At 37.1% G+C, this 15,436-nt stretch overlaps 2 protein-coding genes across 5 annotated transcripts; one reads left to right on the top strand and one right to left on the bottom strand.

Moving 5' to 3' along the window:
• Positions 1-1,850: 1,850 nt before the first annotated feature.
• Positions 1,851-4,136, top strand: LOC108659034 (putative cytochrome P450 304a1). Its single transcript, XM_018111747.3, has 4 exons — positions 1,851-2,009; positions 2,070-2,321; positions 2,862-3,724; positions 3,788-4,136. Exons 1-4 carry the CDS (start codon positions 1,916-1,918, stop codon positions 4,112-4,114), a joined length of 1,536 nt encoding a protein of 511 aa, XP_017967236.1. The 5' UTR covers positions 1,851-1,915; the 3' UTR covers positions 4,115-4,136.
• A 382-nt stretch (positions 4,137-4,518) lies between these two features.
• On the bottom strand, positions 4,519-15,128 carry LOC108659030 (uncharacterized). Of its 4 annotated transcripts, none has more exons than XM_089264987.1 (11): positions 14,763-15,128; positions 8,014-8,321; positions 7,831-7,948; positions 6,917-7,552; positions 6,247-6,366; positions 6,073-6,192; positions 5,738-6,001; positions 5,522-5,668; positions 5,333-5,464; positions 5,117-5,269; positions 4,519-5,052 (listed from the first exon to the last, which is right to left on the bottom strand). In XM_089264987.1, the coding sequence occupies exons 2-11, from the start codon at positions 8,122-8,124 to the stop codon at positions 4,952-4,954; spliced, it is 1,902 nt and encodes a 633-aa protein (XP_089121113.1). In that variant the 5' UTR covers positions 8,125-8,321; positions 14,763-15,128; the 3' UTR covers positions 4,519-4,951. The 4 variants fall into 4 exon arrangements, with proteins under 4 accessions (XP_089121113.1, XP_089121125.1, XP_089121118.1 ...); XM_089264999.1 differs by having other exon boundaries at positions 15,024-15,116; XM_089264992.1 differs by lacking the exon at positions 14,763-15,128 and adding an exon at positions 14,666-14,687.
• Between the last annotated feature and the right edge of the window lie 308 nt (positions 15,129-15,436).

Consider the following 15,436-nt stretch of genomic DNA (forward strand, 5'->3'; position numbering starts at 1 on the left):
AATTCTTGGCGCTGCTGCCACGTGCTTTTGCTAATAGCCCAAACGTATTTGATACCTTGAGCCCATTAAAAATCAAAAGCCAGAAAGGGGGCGTGGCAGACGTCATCAAGTGCTTTATTATTATTATTATTTTTGATCAAGGCGACGAGCTGAGGCGAGCTGTCCGTCCGTCTGACCGTCTGTGTGAACGCGTCTATCGCAAAACCTATAAAAGCTAGAAATTTACCATTTTTATTGGGTTCAAGGTATCAAATACTTTTGACCTGTAAGCAAACGCACGTGGCAGCAGCTTCAAGAATTTATTATATGTGGACATATGTTCACACATCCATCAAAACATTTTTGTTTCAAGAATCGCAATTTCTATTTAATTGTCATTGAATTATTAGCATTAGTTTGGAATTGGCGAGTAGACATTTGAGCAAAAGAGGAGTGGCGATGTTAATAGCCACCGAGAACTCCCAGTTTCGCATTGGAGAATCGACACCTACATATTTATATTTACATTTGTTATTTATTTTTTTATTTTGTCGGTTTCAGTGGAGATTATGCTTTAATATCAATTACAATGTACAATATACAGAGCTGCAATCAATACCTTTTTACGCTGTACAAGTATTTACAAAAAAATACTTGTATTTGAAATTTCCTTTTATCGAAAGTTTTGATTGGATTGAGTTTGAAATTTTGAGCTTAGCGCTCTAGAAAGTTGCATTTACTTATCGAAATGGAATGAGCTACTATCGAGCAAAACAACATTAAGCACATCACTAAGATTTTGCCATTCCCTGGGAAAGCAAACAATTTATGGTAAGCGAGGACAACAATATTCAAAATGCTTAAGCGGCTGCCTAGCACATATTAAATTGATTTTATCGCTTATATTATTTAATCAGTTCAAATGCTATAATGATATAGATAACTATCACAAATCTCACCAAAATTGATAGTCAATTTAGAAAGCAATAAGAAAGACAAATATTCAAATTCAAGCGCAACTGCCTAAAGAGAAAGCTCAGCGAATGCGAGCAAGGCTAGTAGATACCCCTTAATTGATATGTTCATGATCCAAGTATTTAGTATAAGTACGCTTTCAGTTTCGTATAAGCGCATCATAATTGCTGATAATTGGAGGAAGCTATTGTCTATAGACAGCTCTACAATGTCAACTGCAAAACGGAACAAAACGTCAACGTCTCAATGTCTACAATGATTGATGTTGATCTTGCCTCGACGACATCGGTGATTAGTAAATAACTCAACTGAGAGCAAAATAAATCATTAATCATATGTGTATTGTATATACTATTTTCAATTAATTTGTATAAGAGCACGCAAATTAATCTGAACACATGTGTTATCTGCATGAACATCAGTTCCATGTGTCACAGTAGATTCGAATCTTGTGGAGACTGCTCGACTAGGAGATACCCAAAAAAAAAAAAAAAGTTATGAATTCTTTATATGGATTATCATCTAGCAATAACGGAATTAATCTAATAATTGGCAAAAAACCGAAAAATTTGAAAGTTTTTATAAGGCCTATCATCTAGCATTAACAGCTTTAACCCCATGAATATAATACCCCGATTATAAGGGTATGAAAATGTATATTGATTAATTTGTTTATTTGTTATTATTTATAATCTGAACTCATTAGAATAAGTTCATTTTTTATTGCAATCTATTGCACGTGTGACAGATAAGGATCACAGGCTGAACTAAACCTTTTCACATGTACTACCTCTATCGAGAAAAACTGGATGTTGTGAATCGATGTCTCAACAGCTACTGCACTTATCATTTTGAGTTCTAAAGTGCATTTACGACATTATCTGACTATTAGTACTTTAATAGCGGTCGTTCGTTGGAAAGGCTTAGTATTATTTTGAACTTGGCTCGAAACGAAAGCAAAATGTTAACTCTTCTCCTACTCTCAGTGGTGTCGATCATATTTATACATCAGTCATATAAATATGTATTTGGTCGTCCTGCAGGATTTCCGCCGGGTTAGCCAATCAAAGTCGAGTTGGATTTCGCGTGTGAATAACTCAAGTTTAATCCCTTAGGTCCTCCACGTTTGCCCTTTTTCGGAAGCTATCTATTCTTGCTGCTGATCAATTATAAATACCTACACAAGGCAGCTCTATCACTCAGCAAGTGGTACAAGTCGGACATTATTGGTCTATATGTGGGCAAATATCCAGTCGCCGTGGTGCACAACGGAGAAGGCGTACGCGAGATCTTAAATAATCAAGCTTACGATGGACGACCCTGTCTCTTTTTGGGTAAAATGCGAGATTCAGGCGATTGTGTACGAGGTGGGTTATAGAATCTTAAATCCTTTATATCCTAGATCCCCAGCCGATACTGGCTGGTACGCATAATTGAAAGAGCTTACGGTATATTCCAGTCGCATATTCCAAACTCCAACACGCTTGTCTCTCTGACACACACCTTTCTTTCTCTGTTCGCAAATCTAATCTAATAAACGTCATGTACTACTCGTGTAGATCATGTCAACAGATTATTTCAAATTATCAACAAAAACCCTACTCTTTGTATTTACAATATTTATAATTATTCTATTGTCAAGCAGGGCTATCAATAGCTTTTGTTAATTAGAAGTGGGTATTATATTTTCAGTAAATCCTTATCAGGCGCTTAGTAATAAATGTGTCTCAGCAGACACCTATATAAAAACATCAAAAAACATCTTCTCAATTTGTTGCGGTTCTGCGTTTGTTGCCAGACATTTTGGGTTCGATAAGAGTTCTCAGGCATGAATTATGTTGACATCAATTAGATTGCAATAATCATTTAATATATAATATATCATAAGTTATGTGTATGATTTTCAGGCATATTCTTCCAGGAGGGAGTTCTGTGGAAGGAACAGCGGCGCTTCATTCTACGTTATCTGCGTGACTTTGGATTTGGTCGTCGCTTCGATCAGTTGGAGCTGATCATCAAGGAGGAGATTACCGACATGCTAGATCTCATACGCAACGGTCCACGCTACGAGCATGAGCATCAGCTGGTCAAGCCCGGCGGATATAGAATACAATTGCCGCTGTTTTTCAATCCCTTCTCAGCCAATAGTCACTTTAGCATTGTCTACAACGAACGAGTCCCCAGGGCTGAAATGGCCAGGCTACTGAAACTTGTTCAATTGGGCATACAATTTCAACGCAATGCCGATGACTATGGAAGATTGTTGAGCATTATGCCTTGGATTCGACATATCTGGCCCGAGGCTAGCGGATATAACAAACTGAATGAGGCGAACTTGTATATATATCAATACTTTTCGGAATTTATCGATCGCCACATAGATAGCTACGACGAATGCTGCGAACGCAACTTCCTTGATCTCTACATAACCCAAATGAAAAAGGATCTACCCAAGGAATACGGCTTCAATCGCAATCAGTTCATCATGGCTCTTATCGATTTCTCATTTCCCGCATTCACAGCAGTCGGTGTTCAATTATCGCTCATTGTGCAGTATCTAATGCTGTACCCCGAAGTCACGAAGCGCATACAACGCGAGATCGATGAGGTGGTGGGTTGTGGTCGTTTACCCAATTTGGAGGATCGTCAAAGGATGCCCTACACGGAAGCTACGATACGCGAGACTATGCGAATCGAGACTTTGGTGCCTTCTGATGTGCCACACAAAGCTCTAGAGGACACTGAACTAATGGGCTATCGTATACCCAAAGTAAGTGATATATAAGCTTCTATTCTTATTTAACTTTCCTAATAAATATGTTGTGATTCCCAGGACACCATAGTTGTTCCCAGCCTATTTGCCATGCACTCGGACAAGCGGATTTGGTCGGATCCCGATAATTTCCGACCCGATCGTTTTCTGGACGATCAAGGCAATTTGTGCCTCAAGAAGGACTTGTCCCTGCCCTTTGGCGCTGGCAAACGATTGTGTGCCGGCGAGACCTTTGCACGGAATATGCTCTTCCTAATGACCACAGCCATGTTGCAGAACTTTGACTATGTTCTAGCCCCAGGAGATAGCTTACCTGATCTCTCCAAAAATTTCAATGGCCTGATCATATCACCTCCAGATTTCTGGGTGCAACTTAAAGAGCGATAGCCTTTGTAACATTTTTTTTTTAATAAATAAATTTTTAGCACTTCATATTTATAAATAAAAAGTTTTCTTAAGCAACTTATTCTATGCACACAAACAAAACGAGAATATTCTTGTATAACCGGAATAATTATTATCGTTGATTTTGATTTTGAATTGCCATATACATGTATTGCTTAATCGATATCAAAATCATCGTTCCATTCCAGTAACTAGTGTATTGTATATCGATTACACTTTGGCGCGCACTGAAGCTTTGAATAAAGCGATCGATTGTCGTCTCGTCCAACGGATTGCTAACATATTTACTAATTGTAATTTGTCAATAGCAAAAACGTGTTAAGAAACGTTAAGAACTCATACCCATTTATGATTCAACAATAAATTCAAGTAATAGATCATAAATAGTGTTTAAAGATGTGTTTAAGTCTTAATTTATTAGCGCATATTTTACAAGTTTACATCAGTTACTCAACATTTGATTGAACTTAACTTGAAAGGTTCGCTTAAAGAGTAGTTAATTGATAGAAGCGAGCAAATATCTCACCGAATTTCTAATCTCTTATGCATTTATGCATATCTCATGTATTGCTTAAAATGTTTAATACTAGCTTAATGTTTATATGTATATTTATGCATGCCATGCATCATCATTGATTAATACTGCAATCAATACTAAACCGGGTCAAACAGGACCTGGTTACATGGCCTCAACATATCCACAGGGAGTTGCTCACAACGCTTATACATTTACAATAAAAATTATTCATATGTATATTATCTAGTTAAAACTCTTGATTTGCTTTTCTTGGTTGTCTATGGCTATATCAATGATGCCAATTAGTAATACGCCTGCTTAATGGCTGCGCTGGTTATTAAAAAAGCGGAGCCTATCAATGCGAATGTGATGATTTTTAGAGCGCTGGGCCTACCGGAAGAATCTGTGTAAATTGAACTAGTTTAGTAAAATTGTTTGTAATTGTATTGTTTTTATTAGAAACTTACTCTTTTTGTTGGGCATTACACGTATGCACTGCCTCTGCTCAGTGCTCGCTTGATAGCCGAATTTGCATTGACAGACGGAGTTGCGACATTCCACATTCTCGGGATCCTTTTCAACAAAACACTCTGTGGCCTTTGAGCAGGGCTCGCTTAGCACTGAAAGCAAATACATTAGATGTATTTATATTTTAGTTATGCATGTAGCTTATATAAACTTACATCGTTTCGTTTCACAAACTCCATTCTTTTCGTGCTGTTCGTCGGTGCAGCTGCATTTGCCAGCCTCACTGCAAGTGGCTAGCAGCGGCTTGCACTGCTCATCCTCGATACACTCGTCGCCCAGCTCGTCGGCTACAATGAAAGTGACTTTAATAACTTCAGAAGGATATTTCGATGCCTCATACACACCTTCTTTGAGACACTCGTCCTTGAAGTGCACATAGCCCTTGCGGCATTGACAGGAGCGCGGATGCTCCGAGTCCTTGGCTGAGTTGCTAGTGCATGCGGTGTTTTCAGCTACGCACTCTTCATCCTCTGAGCACTCGGCACCGATGCCTGGTCAGACAAATTATTGAACACTTAATATCTGCGTATATATACTGATCATCTTATATTTCAATTTACCTGCCACACACATTTCGTCCTTCTCGAAATAGTTGTCGCGACAGACACAGAAGCGGTTTGAGCAAATGGAGTGATCCACCAGGCAGCCGTCGTTCGACTCGCACTCAGCGCCCAGGCCATCCTTGTATTCGCAGAGCTGCGAGATCTCATTGTATTGGGCGTACTCCTCGCACGTGCAACGTCTGGGAATCTGCGGGTGGCAATAGGAGGCGCCAAAGGGACTACATTGGCTGTTCGATGTGCAGGACAGGTGATACTGAATGGCTGTGAGACAATAAATAATATAAATTTGTAATGAGCATTTAGTTACTCCATCAAGTTGGAATTCTACTCACGTTTTCTACAATTGCGCAGGTCACGTTCATAAAAATAGTTCTTTTGGCATATACAAGTCTTGGACAACTTATCATACTCATATTCACATTCGTCGCTGCTCTCCGCTATCTCGCCGAGCTCTGTCAAAGACGAAAATGAGCAAATAATGTTAACAATATATGATTCTCTCTTACCTGCAAAACATTTGCCGTTGCGAGCATAATAACCCTGCCTGCATAGGCAAATCTTGTTTGTGCAGATCGAGTGGGGCAGGCCAGTGCAGGATTTGCCAATGTCAGTGCAGCTACTGCCATCTGAAAACAAAATGAGAACAATTACATATATGTATTTGTATTTTGTATCAAAAATTAGCAACAACTTGAACAGCAATCAGCGAAGATAACTATGAATGTTGCGTTATCGATAATTATTTCAAATTTTCAAATTGCCAGCACTCGTCTTATTAGTGCTGTCCACGTTTGACAGAGATAAGTTACCCAGCACTGATTATCAAATTGAATACGATTTGGTTTATCGATTAGCCTTCTCAGTATTGGCAAATACCAAGATTGGGGCGGATATATTTAAAAAAAAACATTTGCTAGTAATCGCTGACTTTAGTAAACAAATAACAAATGGGAAATTCGAAAGCTAGAGTAAGTTGACTCAGTTATCTGTTGTCAACCAATTTTCGATTTGATTACGTTTCTTTGCGAAAGCGTGGCTAATTGCGGTATCGTGAGAGTTGAAACATCTGCTCGGTTGACATTATTTCAAATTATGGCATTAAGTTCCGCTGGTCTTCCCCCCATTCCCCCATAGAACTTGTTCAAAAATTTATTATAGTACAAATTGAATACTCACACTTTTTGTCCTCGATATCGTCGTCATCGCGACTCGATCCCAACGTTGAATACGTTTTGATATCCTCATTATCATAGCGAAAAATGGCGGGCAACCGACGACGATTGTTGGTGGAGTTGGTTGAGGCGGTTGTTGTTGTCGTTGTAGTTGCTGTGGCCGCATTCTTGAAACTACGTCCCAGCTCCTTCAGCTCGTACTGGTCAATGCTCGTCTGCACGGCGATTTCACGACTGCGACGAGGGGTCAACAGCAATGGCTCGCTGTCGCCGTTAATCAATGGCAACGTCGCCTGGGCGGCGGCATCTTTGTGAGTGGGCGTGGCATGTAGAAAAGCTTTCGTGAACTGTTTCTTTTCGCGTGCCCAACTGGCTTGCTCCTCGGTTCTAATGGTTGTGGTAATGGATTCCGGCTCAGTTGTCTCCTCATTCGATTCAGTTGGATTCGTGTTCGCATCAGTTGTTTCGATATTCTCCGTCGTGCTCTCGGTGTCGTTCTCCTCCGGCGTGGTTTCCGTGCCGACGGTGGTGCTGGCCGTGGTGCTCGACTCATCCACAATCGTACAGGTTAGACCCACGCAGGCGGCACTGGCGCCCAGTGCATCACAGTCCTCATTAACGACGCAAGCATCGTTTTTTTCTAAAATACAATTTACAGTGAAACCTCTGTTATGGGAAAACTTAAGTTTAACTTATTTGGAATACGGTTTAAAGATACCGGAAAGAGTGATATTTTCAGTGAAAACTCGGTTGAGGAACAACTTTATGAAGCTTACAGAGCTCAAAGTTTCACATGATCTAACATCTATATTCAAGTGCTCTGAAGTGCGAGTAGTTAAGACTTATATGAAGTACATAGACGAGCTCAATTGTTCATCTATAGCAGACTTTACTGCATATGAATATGTATATAATTACCCATTGATTTGCGACGGCATATGTTTCCATATCTGTGATAATAGCCATTTGCACAGGCGCAAACGCTCTCCTCACAGCGCACGGATGCTCGATCGTAGCCAAAGAAGCAATCCAAATCCTGTCAAGAAATCGAAGGGGATTTATAATACTGTAAGACAATTGAATGCCAGGCTCTAGGCGCACCGTTTCGCAGGGCTCGTTGAGTCCATTCACTGGCCTACATTTGCCATGCAAATAGATTTGGCCATCGGCGCAATCGCAGACCCCGGTTTTACAACTGGCTCCCGTTGGCATAAGATTGCATTGAACGGTGGCTTGGCATGCGTCACCAATCAGTGCGGTGTTCAAGCATTCCGAGTAGTCATCCGAGAAGACCTGATCAAAGCTGGAGCAGGCGCAGAGATTTGTTTCCGGGTCACAGCTAGAGCCAGCAGCTGTGCAATCCGCATCGCTTTCACATGGCCAAAGCACAGCCAATGCACCGCCGTCTCCTGCCAGGAGGAGAGAGCTTATATAGTTATGTATCTACATATATATATATGTATATATATATTTCAATATTCGAGCATTTTGTCCATTTAGTGTGATTGTCCCCTTTGACGCACGTTATCGATCGACTCTTGGCTCAAAACATGCCCAAAATTAGCTTAGCTTGAATTATTTAATAGCTCAAAATTAAATATAATTGCATCGGCTTTTGCGAAGGTCTGTCGCATAAACCCGTATTATTTTTAGTTCGATTTATGACTGTTATCATGTTGATTTTGATTTATTTTCGTTATAGAATATTTTTATTCGGTTCAGCTATTTGTTTAATCAACTTCATTGCAGCCACAAACAACAAATTTCGACGACATCAGAAACACGAAAACGGGTGAGAAAATTTAATACTGCGTAATACTCGCTCTGAAGAAATTCTTGTAGAACAGTCATTTGGCTCTATTTTAGTTCCATGATTGTTTCAGGATTTTGTTTTCGATTTGTCACGCCACGCATTATAATCTTAGACGTGGTTATATATATATTATATATATGTATATCGGTATTTTCAGGTCTCTTCGAGCACAATTAGCAGACAGACTGATAGACTGGTTTATTGCTCAAAATGAATATACCTGTTTAACATTTCGAGCGGGTATTTTTATAAGAGTTTACAGGTATAGCTTTGATTGGGTGACTGATTGATGGACTGACTGCCTGATTGAATGGTTCTTTGACAGACGGATGGATTGAGTGTTAAGCTGATTGATTGATTGATTGACTGATTGACTAACTAATTGATGATCAAGCATAAATAGAGCATTTTAATGAGAATACAAATTTTAATTTTGTCACGATTTTTAAATAAAAAAAAATAATAATGAAATAAAAACAAATTTCCAATTAAGATAGTAAAAGGGAGCTGCTGCACTATGTGGCTGCGCTATCAATAAGTAATTAATTAAGTATACGCCCGAGGCCCATTCGTAGGTGTGCATGGCTGGGTGCGAGCCTACGCAAGGCCAAACTGTTAATTAACTTATTAAAAATCTAACTTTTTGCAGCTTTAATGTTTGCGATATTTGACGGCTGTAACGGTTTGCCAACACGCAAGGCCGCCAAAGTCTCTAAAGGCCTGCAAATATATATTACGTATACGCCACAAGAACTTCCGCTAGTTAAGAGGAACAACATTAAAGCACGAAACATTGAACTGACGAAGCCGAAATACACTTACAAAAAATTTTAATTTGTGGGAATTTTTTATAAAAATAGGTAGAGCTGATAATGGACTGGTATATAATGTACAGCTATAGTTATAAAAGAGTAGTGCAATGGTGTACTAAGTAATGGACAAGAGAATTTAACTATAATCAGCATATTTGGAAAAAGAATGACTATTGAGATTAACATATATGGGTATTACTTTATATAGAATATTTCAATTCGAGAAAATAAACGTTTCTCCTCCTCTTCTCTTCTCTTCATTCCTTACGAAATCACAAAGTAATCCCATATATAGAGAGATTGCTCTCCCCATATATACGCTTCCGTTTTCCCTATGGTTGACATATTTCATTCCATTTCCCATATACCCTCTGCTCAGGCAGTGCATCAAAATGCGAATACAAAACAGTTTCGGTTGAAACAAAGAGCGCTGAAATTTCGCTCGTCACTTTGGCACTTTAATTTCCATTTTCCGTGGCTGGCGAAGCCATTTGTGAAAATGAAAAGCATTTCTCATGCTTTTCCTCAGCGTCTGGCCAAGGGTCAATAGGGCAAAGCACTTGACCTTGATTGCGTTTTGCATTAATTACTTTTCTTGTTTAATATTGTGACTGACTTGTTCGCTGTTTGTTTGTACTTTAATACATCAAATACACAAATATTTATACATATATATGTATATTGTATATATCCTTTTCTCTCTCACTCTCACTCTCTCTCGTCATTTTCGCACTGAACTTGGACTTTAATTCAATTACCGGCCATTGCTCACAATGATTTGGCTCCTTTGGGTGTGGGTAAAGGATATTTTGTTTGGGTTTTTGTAAATTGCCTGTTTATACAGTTAGTTAGAGCTGTGTACCTTGCGAGTGGAGCAGGGCGCACAATAGACCCCATATTAGAATATGTTTTGGTTTTTCCATTGTGCTCGGACGCTGCCACAGTTGAATTGTAACTGAAACCTTTCCATTCAAAGGCCGTGCGCCAGTAGCTCCATTAGTTGTTCGATAGCGCTAATCTTATCGGAAGTAAGTGAATTCTATAACGATTTCGCCTCTCACTATTGGGTTAATCTAATCATAATCAGTGTTTCAGCTGATTCGCGCTGCCCTCATCAAGTGTGGCTTAATTGTTGCCAGGGTCCGCATTAAATGCCAATTACTCATGCCAATCGCTAATCTTACAGTCGATTTGTATTGTTTTCGTCTTCTTCTCTTGATCGGCGGCAGAACGACAAACTTATCGTCGCGTATCTATAACACCTGCCGGTGAACACCTGTTCTACACTTTATTGAGCACTCAACATGATTTTATAAGTTAGTAATGTTGTACGCTTAATCTCAATTAAAGTATAAAAACGAATTTTGCTCAATCAGAATGCCTTTGTGTATTCCTTGTTGTATTGACTGCCAAGTTTCTTGAAGACCTCAAATATTTTTCTATAATGGAAGTCAATTTGATTTTATATATGTATGCAAAGCAATGCTAAGCTAAAGATGATTTAATCATTTTTTAGTTTCAAGTAAATTTTTAGCTTTGTCAGACATTTTAATTAAATTTTGTATTTGAAATTAGATTTTTAGTTTATTTCTGATTTTTTTTTTCAAATTTTTTAAAATTATTTTATTTTATTTTATTTTATTTTATTTTATTTTATTTTATTTTATTTTGTTTTGTTTTATTTTATTTTATTTTATTGAAATAGGTTACAAAATTTTAATTTAGTTTAGTTTAAAAAATATTACCGAGTACATACAATTAATCAAAATAAACAAAAATCACTAAAAAATAAATGTACTACTATCCATTTCTCTGTTCGATAAGAAATGCCTTTGAATCAACTTTAAGCTGTTTATTCTCTTGCTCGACGTTTTTTTTGTTATCAAATATTTTTAGTATATATTCCATTTAAATTATATATTTCTAAGACTTGCATTTTTCATAAAAATCCAATAGTTTGCTCGCTCAAAACTCTAAATATTATATTAGTTTTGTGCAATGTCCGATTTACAGTCCGTCTGTCTGCCTTGAAACTAAGGACTTTATTCAATCGAGTCTCGATAATTTGTACCCCACCTAATCTATTATATATAGAGACTAATATTAGAGACTAACTCTAATATTTTTTTTCTTACTTGTTCAAGTTGTTTGGACTATAAACACAGTCTAGCAATAGCTTAAATATTAACAATATTTATACAGCTATATATATACATACAGTAGTAATATGTATGTGTGTATGTGTATGTTTGTGTATCTGATTATGTGTAAATGTTATGCTGTTTGCTGACAAATTGAGAAAACCCCAATAAAAATCAATAGTGAGAAACAAAAGGTCGACTGACAACAATATTCATAGAAAATGCAATGCAATATATAGAAGTAGCATTGATAGCAATTATTTATTATTCTATATATACTAAAGCTCGGCTAAACAATAGTTCAGTAGTTCAGATAAAAATAGCACAAAATATATTCTATAGAGGACATCTACATATATAAATATGTGTGTGTGTGTGTGTGTGTGTGTCTGCTCTGCTAATTTATTAACGATCCTTGGCAACTATTTAAGAATGTCAATTATTTGCAGCGCTTACAGTTTTCTTAGGGCAGTCGAAATCTCATATATATATATGTATATGCATATATACATACATATATGAAATCAATAACTAAGGTTTTATAAATATTAGATGGGTATAAAAGATACCTAAAAGTTTGCTTCTTATTATTTACAAATGTCTCTTTAATTGCATAAATCTATAATCGAATATACCCATATTTCAGTCAGCAGAGTCGACGCTAAAACTACTTCCTGCTCCCTAAATTAAGGAAAGAAGGTCAAGGCTAAACAAAATAAACAATAATAATTAACAAAGTTGAGTTAGAAAGCAAAACAAATAGACATGCTGCTCCATCGATTATAAACAACTGTGGAAGTGATAAAGCATTAATGAATCATTAAATCTTCTATAATACAGAAACCACATTCATATGATATATATACATATGTAGTTCTTTTCAATTTACCAAGTTCCCAAGATGTAAATCAACAGGGAATGTTCAATTTTAACTTTCTGACTGTCCACAAATTTGTTTTTCCCATTTTGAAGGTATAGTCTTAAGATGAGACTATACTCTTAGCATAATCCAATTCTCATATACTAAGGTATATATTATTAATCCATCAAAAGTTCAATGTTGCTCAGCTCTTATCAAAACCGTAATGTCGTATATCATAAAACTTGCATAGCTCTCACCTATATGTATTATATTATATGTATATAATGCTCATGTCTCTCATTCAATCTTAATCACACTTTCGACGTCAAAACTCTATATTCGATATGAGCAAACTATACGTTTCTAATATATGATTATATACGTATGTATACCAGAAATAAAACAAAACCCGAAAAGGTAAAGTTTACGAAAAACAAAGTTGAGAACTAGTGAAAGGTTTATGGGGCCGCACCCATTTGTCGGGGAATGTTTGTGACTGTTTGTCCGAGTGCCTGTCCAGCTCTTTGTCCGTCTGTTTGTTTGTGTGTTTTCCTCCATGTTTCTTTCTATTCAGTAAGTCACTTGGCCCATTTTTGACATTCAGTTAGTTTTTCTCTTCTTTTTTTTTTTTAATTTAGAGACTTAACGTAAAATGAAATTTTGTGGCTGTAAAAATGTTTTGCTACGCACGCGATGAAAATAAAATGTCAGCGACAGGTGCAAGTAAGGTGAGTCCCAAGTCAACGCTATACATTCCATAAAGTAACGCATATATATGTATATCCTTTGTCTATGCTTAAGTATGTGTGTCTCTATGTGTGTTTATATAATTATGAATTAGAGTGCAAGGTCAGGTTAATAAGGAGCAGCTCATCCATCAGGTGTTTCTGGGCATGCTGAGAGTGTTTTGATATATAAATATTAACTGGAAGTGTTCCAGTCCAAAATTTGTAATTTGTAATACTTTGTAAATTATTATAATCACATAAAGAATAAATACATTATATATATTTTAGATAATGTTGAACTAATATTATTATTTTATTTGTGGAGTGTAAGCCAGTCTATTTTCATGGCTCCAGGTTTCCGGGTTTCAAGCTCAATTTTGTAATAAATTTCCTCCCAATGGTCATATAAGGTCTAATGCAGTCTATGTACATATACATTATTCAATCTGTCCCTATTCAATTCATGTGTAACCGTAATCTGTGCTCTAAACTAATTTTGATAACAAAAGAAGAATATTTGCATAAGGACATATACGGGATATACGAAAGTTATATACATATATTAGATCTAAGATTGCAATACATTTATCTTCCTTTTGCAAGTATAGAATCCTAGATTTTAGAGCTAAGATTACAATGCACATACATACATAACCTCGTCTCTTCTCGCTTCTCAAACAGTATAACTGTAATAAATATTTAGAGAATTTAATTATTTGCCACGCCTCATGGATAACAAATTTTGAAACTTCAATAGACTACGAAAATTTCGAGTCCTTAGCAAGGACTTCAACTAAATTTTGTCAGTTCTTAAAGTAGATATCAATTAAATGTTTAAGCGCTATAAAAACTGACAAAAGAGAGACGTTCTCAAAGAGCCAATATGCTCCACAAGAAATGCGTACATATAAAATTAGTAAAAATATTACAAAATCAGTTTATTTTATGCACGCTCTATCCTAGACCTTATGCTCTACTCGGGCTTCATATATGTATGTACCTCTAAGGGTTTAGATAAAGGGCAAGCTAAGTAAACAGATGTATATATAAATATACTTAAAGTGTAGCCTACTTAATGAACATGTATTTTCCTAATTAAGAATAGACCTAAAGCCTGCGCTCTATACCTATAATTATAATTATAAAATTTAGTTAAGTCAATCGGCTTTTAATGATGTGTGTCTAAGATCTATTCTCTAGTTGTCTGCCAGTCTGTGTGTGCGTGACATGCATACCCCCACACACACGCACACACACGCACACGCATACGCACATATCATACATATGTGGGACGTTTATAGTATTTAGGAACTTTGTTGTTGTTGTTTTTGCTGCTGTTTGTGGCTATAATGAATTGGAATGCGCCGGACAACGGCAGGCCGCGTATAATGACCTACACGACCCTTTTCTACTTCTTTGTGCTTTGTTGTTTCTGTTGTAGTTATAGTTGTTGTTGTTGCTGTTGATTGTAGCACACATTTCTATTCCACTTACGACATATTTTTATTCAATCAATATTCATTAAATTTTCCAAAAACTTGTAATTATTAACACACAGCGGCACAAACAGACACACACATACACTAGCACTTATAGAAAGCGTATTACAATATATTATATATATGTGTGTGAGCGATATCTATGTATATGTATATTATAACAGTATAACGGTTGATTGATTAGATTGTTTGCCTTTGGGCGCTCTGCACTCTACAGATGAATTTTTAAAATGCAATTACGGATTTCGTTGCATACTTTTGCGCGCAGTCAAAATGTAATTTCTTAATAGAGTTGGCAACGCGCGCGCGGCGTTTACGTTATTCGATCCTTACGTTTGAAGCTCGTTCGCGCGACTGTTTGCGCCTTCGCGTGTTACCGTTGCATGCATGCGGCTCAAGCCCAACGTGAGCGGCAGAGCGAGGGAGTGATAAAGAGCGAGAGAGAGGCAGCGGGAGTGGGCCGAGAGAGCGTACGTTAGACTGAGTGACTATGTGTGTGTGTGTGCGTTTGTGTATGGAAGAGAGAGCATAAGAAATGTGGCACACGAAATGTGCCGCTCTAAGTTTCTTCGGCTGCGATTAAACCTTGTATTATTTTGTTTCTTTTTATCGTTTCGAGCAACAATTTTGGGCAAGTGTGTGCGTTAGTATATATATATATAGTTACAT

This window comes from Drosophila navojoa, chromosome 2 (genome assembly GCF_054131105.1).
Source record: "Drosophila navojoa isolate 15081-1374.11 chromosome 2, UAZ_NAV_1.0, whole genome shotgun sequence".
NCBI lineage: Eukaryota > Metazoa > Arthropoda > Insecta > Diptera > Drosophilidae > Drosophila > Drosophila navojoa.

Excerpts from the sequence above, each read along its gene's own strand:
- LOC108659034 (XM_018111747.3), top strand. The coding sequence starts at position 1,916 with ATGTTAACTCTTCTCCTACTCTCAGTGGTGTCGATCATATTTATACAT. Across the intron at positions 2,010-2,069 it reads TCCTGCAGGATTTCCGCCGG|GTCCTCCACGTTTGCCCTTT; the intron begins GTTAGCCAATCA and ends TTAATCCCTTAG. Across the intron at positions 2,322-2,861 it reads TTCAGGCGATTGTGTACGAG|GCATATTCTTCCAGGAGGGA; the intron begins GTGGGTTATAGA and ends TATGATTTTCAG.
- LOC108659030 (XM_018111743.3), bottom strand. The coding sequence starts at position 10,460 with ATGGAAAAACCAAAACATATTCTAATATGGGGTCTATTGTGCGCCCTG. Across the intron at positions 7,949-8,013 it reads TCAACGAGCCCTGCGAAACG|GATTTGGATTGCTTCTTTGG; the intron begins GTGCGCCTAGAG and ends ATTTCTTGACAG. Across the intron at positions 6,002-6,072 it reads CCTGCGCAATTGTAGAAAAC|CCATTCAGTATCACCTGTCC; the intron begins GTGAGTAGAATT and ends ATTGTCTCACAG.